The 6,420-nt window shown below is 42.9% G+C and overlaps 1 protein-coding gene across 1 annotated transcript; it reads right to left on the reverse strand.

Annotated features, from left to right (window-relative positions):
* Positions 1-1,991: 1,991 nt before the first annotated feature.
* On the reverse strand, positions 1,992-6,085 carry MRPL16 (mitochondrial ribosomal protein L16). The gene is made up of 4 exons (XM_003801375.3): positions 5,924-6,085; positions 5,558-5,623; positions 3,638-3,786; positions 1,992-2,514 (listed from the first exon to the last, which is right to left on the reverse strand). The coding sequence occupies exons 1-4, from the start codon at positions 5,976-5,978 to the stop codon at positions 2,029-2,031; spliced, it is 756 nt and encodes a 251-aa protein (XP_003801423.1). The 5' UTR covers positions 5,979-6,085; the 3' UTR covers positions 1,992-2,028.
* Between the last annotated feature and the right edge of the window lie 335 nt (positions 6,086-6,420).

A 6,420-nucleotide genomic window follows, 5' to 3' on the forward strand; every position in this document is an offset into this window, starting at 1 on the left:
GAACACTTCTAATTCAACAGGATCTTATTTGAACTGCTGAGTTGGTGAAGAATGTCAGGGCAGTTGTCATTTCTGCACTTTAGGCTCTTCTAGGTCTCACCTTTGACCACATCTATTTCCTCCTTCAGGGTTCCCTAGTCTTAAAGTGGTGGTTATCTAAGGATAGGCACGTGCCTGTCTTGCTCCCTGCAGTGTCCCCACTGTTTAGCGCAGTGCCTGCCACTTACAGGTGCTCAAATATCTGTTGACTTAATTACTTACGGTTAGGCTCTGATTTCACTGACAGACTTGTCCTTGGGTTTGACTCCTCAGCTTTTTAAGGCATTACTGGGACACAATTTGCTACTGTGAGGCTGATAAGGGCTGATACACTTTGGCGAAAATGCAACATCAGACCCCCATTACCACAACATACACTTTAAAGTGCTTTTTCTGTGGGTGGTGATGGTGGAGTTCTCTTACCCACAACATCTCACTGTGATGGCTGGTCCCAGGATTGTGGTTCAGTAACTAAATACACATCCCAAAAGAGGTTTATGCTATAATTGAATTCCTAAGTGGAACACTTCGTGAACCCCAAGAAAGAACAGAGCACTAGGTGAGAAAGGTGAACTAAGGCTATCGCTTACTTCACTTCTCACCTCATCTGTGTTGCTAGCACAAATGCTGGCCAGCCTATGTAAGTGCGAGAAACCATCATAAACACCACCCCCAATTCAAAGTTCAGTTGTATTCAGCTTTAAAACTAGCTATGTGGATGAGTTCAAATGCAAGTTAATTTATTTAGTGATTACTAACAAGAAGTTCACTAAAAATACATTAAAAATCAACAGTGTACAACAGGTGTCCTCAAACTATGGCCTGCAGGCCACATGGGCCCGCCTAGGACATTTATGTGGCCCCCTGTGTATTTTTGCCACAGCTGCCTGTCCTGCTTAGTAGGTGACTCATCCCAGGGCCTGCAGTCCGGCCCTCCAACGGTCTGCGGGACGGTGAACTGGCCCCGTTTAAAAAGTTTGAGGACCCCTGGTATACAACTTCTGAGGACCACACAACTGTTAAGTTTATACTTTTGAAAGTAAACCAAATTCTTATGTCTTTGCTGGATACCTTTTTAAGGAAGTATGATTAAAAAAAAAACAAAAACATTTTGGTCAGTGTGGTGTTTTCTACCTACATCGAAAATCAGATGGTTTAATATTTCTATCAATTTGTGTTTCCTTTAGTTTGAACAGGGGATAGATGACCATAGCTCTGAAAAACAGATTAATCTTGTTAAAGGCCATCAGGGAGGGGAGCTGAAACCATGGGGATCTGACTCACATGAAGCCCCAATCCATCTGGCAGTGATAGCATGTGTGCTGCATGGTACTGTACTAGATTCTGCAGGGACACAGAGACAGCGTCAAACATTCTCCCTCCTTGGAGAATTTTAGACCTAGGAAAGGCCACACAGCTTTAACTTTTATCATCTTTTGCTAAAAGGCAAAGGTATATTCCTTACCATATTGTCCACTGTCTCCCCTTCCAGCCTTGAGAGAAGATGGGTAGCTGGGCATCAATAAAAATACATTGAATCAATTACCCTATGTACTTGTGTCATTGTTTTTGTTATTCTAAAAGTGTGTAAAGTGTCACAGAAACTAGCTCCCTAGGGGTGTACATCTAACAGGCATTACAGACCTTAAGTCAGAGTTGCATTGTAGGTGAAAATGTACACATGTGCTTCAGTCTGGAAGATGTTCATCTTATATGCCCACAGATCTAAGAGCTCTTACTAGTCATCTAGGTTTATTTCTTAATCTTTTAAAGGATTAAGAATAACCAATGAGAAGCTATATCCTGAGGTGATGTTTAAATTTTACTTAATGTACAGGGTTTTTTCCTACTTGTGTAAGAGCTACCTGCTCACAGATCGATTTCCTTAGCATGTAAGAGCTACCTACCCAAACACTTTAAAGGTAGTCTGAGAGGAATAAAAGTACAGATTCTTTCAATGGTCTACGTACCTTTTATTTCTTACACTCACTACACACGTTTGGGCATGTAGAACTTGCCCCAGTATCGTCCCTTCTGGGTCAGGTCATAGGGGCTCAGTACTTTCCGTATCCCTAGCATGTTGGCAGTGGCTATGCGCTCAAAGGTCCAGGGGTTTTGGTTGTTACGTTCTCGTTCCTCTTGCTGTTTCCGCATCTCCTCTAGAGTTTCTCGGCTCACAGCCTTTGCTGGGAAGGGCAACTTGTGAGCAACCTGGTCAAGGAAACCTTGTACCTCTTTGAATTCACAACGGCCACCCAACTCCACTACAAGGCGGCCAGCCTTCACGGGCGTCACGTAGTGATCGATGGCACCTTTGCCTCCCCCCATGCGCTGTCCAACACTTTTGCGGGTTATGGGCTTGAAGGGGGCTGGTACTCGCCATATGGCAAACATGTTCTTGGGGTCCAAAGAGCGGTTAATTGTCAGGCGCATCATCTCAAAATGGCCCCAATGGAGGTAACCACCACCCAGTGCCTAAAAGTGAATGAGAGAATTAGGAACACATGGGGATGTAGACATTGCTTATGGGCTCTACTATGTCTCTTCTTTTACAGTAACTGTGGCTTTACACTCATTTACTTTACTTGAAAATAAATATGTACGTTGTAGGAAGTACCATGGAGGAAAAGTCTAGGGGTACAGAAATAAAGGGGAGGGAGGATAGACTGACTTCGGTGGAACGTCAGGGAAGGCCTCTTTGAAGTGATATTTAAGGCTGAGGCCAGAATAAGGACTAGTCAAGGGGAAGGAGCTGATGTGTTCCAGATAGAGGAAGGGCTTATGTGGAAGCCCTGACACAGCAGAGGACTGACGAGGTGAGTAGAAGCCAGTGTGGCTAGAGTAAAGAAAGGAAGGGGAAAGTGGGCATGAGGTTCTGAGGTCAGCAGCAGCTGATCATGGAGGTTGTGTGAAGAGGACTTTAGAATTATCACTTGGACTACCTGATGGAAAATAAATCATAGTGCACACCCATGTATGTAGCCTTCATGGATGCTACTTAACTAACTTAGGATGGCCACATCCTAAGTCATGGATAGTTTTACCAGAGGCTTAAAAAGATCTCAGGGTCTAATTATAGGACAAATTAGGTAGCTTCTTCCTTCTCCTGCTTTAACATTACTTTACTCTACTTTATATATAGAAAAACTCAAATATTTACTGGATACTCAGTATCCTCTCTGCATGTTTATTTATTTTATTTTGTGAGATTGGGTTCTGTTGCCTTGGCTAAACCTCATAGCTCACTACAACCTTGAACTCTTGGGCCCAAGCAATCCTCCTGCCTCAGCCTCTTGAGTAGCTAGGACTACAGGTGTGCAACACCACATCCAGCTAATTGTTCTATTTTTTGTAGAGATGGGGGTTTCTCTATGTTGCTCAGACCTTGAACGCCTGACCTCAAGCTATCCTCCTATCTGGGCCCTCCAAAGTGCTAGGATTATAGGTTTGAGCGACCACACCTGGCCCACATCAGTTTAAACAGCACTGATGGCAGTTCTAATAAGAACTGTAGAGGAACAGACTAGAATTAACTCAAAGAGTATGAGATTTGTTAATCCCTAGCTTCCACCTTGTAGTTGCTTGATGTTAAACTCACCAAGATTGCAAAATTGCCTTCTGTGAACTCAGTAGCTTCAGCGGAAGGTCCTCGTATGTCACTCAAGTTTTTAGGTTCTCGTCTTACTTTTGGCACAAGTGGTACCCTTTCAACAAATTTAAGCTTGGGCTTTTCAGGAATAGAAACATCTAAAAGGAGCACAGACAATCAAGAATAAGTAAAACAACAAGCTCAAAGGACCCACTTTCTTAGAAAGAAAACAATCAGGTGAAATGCTTAAAGTCACCCCTGAAAAGTTGCAAAGGCATATATATATATATATTTTTTTTTTGGACACAGTCTGCTTCTGTTGCACAGGCCAGAATGCTATGGCATCAGCCTAGCTCACAATAACCTCAAACTCCTGGGCTCAAGTGATCCTCCTCCCTCAACCTCCCAAGTAGCTGGGACTACAGGCACCCAAAAGGGCACCTGGCTAATTTTTTACTTTTAGTAGAGATGGCATCTCACTCTTGCTCAAGTAATCCTCCGCCTTGGCCTCCCAAGTGCTAAGATTACAAGTGTGAGCCACTGTGCCTGGCCCAAAGGTACATTATTCTTGTGGATGCTTTTAGTGCACTGGAATTTTTTTGGCTATGACAATGGTTAATGCAAATGTTTCTAAACCTTAGAAGGTAGTAAAGTTTTAACTTTGAATCAAAATGTATTTACTAATCACTGACTTTGTGCTCAATATTATAACAGGTGTTTGGATATCATTATTGCATTTAATCTTTAAGACAACCTTCTAGGCTTTTTTTTTTTAAGGGCTTTTTATAATTTTTCAACTTTTAAAAGTCTAATTCACATAAAATAAGAATCAAATAAAAAATATACAGATCAGTGAATTATCAGAAAGTGAATGCATTAACGTACATCACTATTGCCCATGCCAAGCAGCAGAATATTAGGCAAATAATATTTTTAACCTCCATATTATAGAAGAGGAACCTGAGGCCTTGAAACATTTTATAATTTGGTTTAGGGTGCCATCAACTTAAACAGTAAAAACAGACAGCATGACACTTAAAAAAAAATACATCACTGCCTCTCTGAATATTAATGAGGGTAGTGGGAAGACTATTTGTACGTGAAATAAATTCTCCAGTTCTATCACATTCTTGTTGAGAAACTTACAACCTATGAGTCCTTTGATCAATGCTTTTTCTTCTTCAGGCCAGACACGTGACATCTTTATGATCTTTACTTGACAATTAGGGGAAAAAATTAACTTGTAAGCCCACTAAAAATTTCTATAGTGACACGAGCATGGCTTTATGATGGAGACAAATATAAAACAAACAAACAAAAAAATCAAATTTATTACTATCACTACCACAGTTCAGAAACTGTCTCCCCTTCCCTGCACTTCTATATGCAGCCACAGAGTCATGCTTTCTTTCACCTACAAGTCAAAATCAACTTCCAGAAAATACAGTGGCTTAACAACTATAGGTAGAAGACAGATGTCCAGGCCCCATTCATTTTTTGACATTTTCAGTATATTTTAAAAAATGGTAAATTAGGTGTACAAAAGTGTTGCTTATCTTAAATCTATATTTAACAAATTAATTCTTTTCAATAATGTTAAATGGCTGCATATATGTAACGTTATTTGGAGAGAACATCTAAAGTCCAGATTTGAGGCCAATTAGCCCTGGCCCAGTGGACTATGGGCCATAACCTGTGATAGGCCTTAGAGAACCTATTCTATTACACATTCGCTCCATAAAAGCAGGGACCTTTTATTTATCTCATTGTTCAGAACAATGCTTGGCAATATAGTAGGCGCTCAATACATTTTTAATTAAGGAATGAATGGGGATATATGAATCCCAAGAACACTCCTATGACTTCTCCTACTCTCTGCTAAATTCCATCAGGAAAAAAACTTTAGAAAGGAAAAAGATAAGCTCTCACCTTCATAAGATGGCACTGGGAGCAGCGTCTTTATGCCAGCGCTGGCGGGCAGGGCTGCCCAAGAATCTACAAAGACAAATCACGTTAAACCGGGGCCTGGTACAACCTGGCAAAAGGTATTTAAATCCTGACGGAGACTTTTTATGGGCTCACAGGCGCAGGCCCCCCTGAAGAGGCCGGCAGGGTCCCTGGGCAGCAACCCCCACATCAGGCCGTGACCCTTTTGCACGAATGGTGGAGGGGCTGTGGCATAGAGAAGCCTCAAGCCAGCGCTTCAGCAAGTATATGCAGAGTCGTCTTTGGACACTGGAGGGCCGGGAGGAAAAGGGTAAAGTCTTTTTTTAGAGCCCCAAAGGGACTTCTAACCTGACAAAGGCACCCGCAGGAGCGACGAACTGGTGCGAGCAAGCAGCCTCCACATAGCCAGGCGCGTCCGGCCACGCCAGGGTCCCTACAAACACCACAGCTATTTCGTCCACGCCGAAACTAAGCCTCGCTAGAATCAGCTCAAAGAACCGCTCAGTCGGCCGGAAGCTGTGTTCACGCAGGTCCACTCCGCACAGACGCCCCACGGAAGCGGAAGAAACTGGAGCCTTAGGGCTTGGGTTCCGGCGCTGGTGCGGGCGGGTCAACTTCCGGATCTGCCCAGCCACGCCCAGGAGCTCCCATTGGCGGTCTAGGATTGTCCTCCCAACCCCGGGATTCTCCCTAGACCTGGGTGGCAGAGCGGCCATTTTTCTCTGGAGATAGAATTATTAAAACTTGGAGTTTGCATAGCAAGTTGGTTCTGTGACCGGTTTCATGACAAAATGTTACAATTCTCTAGTGAGAATTGAGAGCTGCAATTCTCTAGTTCACTCATA

This window comes from Otolemur garnettii, unplaced genomic scaffold (assembly GCF_000181295.1).
Source record: "Otolemur garnettii isolate 467f Iridium unplaced genomic scaffold, OtoGar3 scaffold00209, whole genome shotgun sequence".
Lineage (NCBI taxonomy): Eukaryota > Metazoa > Chordata > Mammalia > Primates > Galagidae > Otolemur > Otolemur garnettii.

Excerpts from the sequence above, each read along its gene's own strand:
- MRPL16 (XM_003801375.3), bottom strand. The coding sequence starts at position 5,978 with ATGTGGAGGCTGCTTGCTCGCACCAGTTCGTCGCTCCTGCGGGTGCCT. Across the intron at positions 5,624-5,923 it reads CCTGCGGGTGCCTTTGTCAG|ATTCTTGGGCAGCCCTGCCC; the intron begins GTTAGAAGTCCC and ends TTGTCTTTGTAG. Across the intron at positions 2,515-3,637 it reads AAGGCAATTTTGCAATCTTG|GCACTGGGTGGTGGTTACCT; the intron begins GTGAGTTTAACA and ends ATTCACTTTTAG.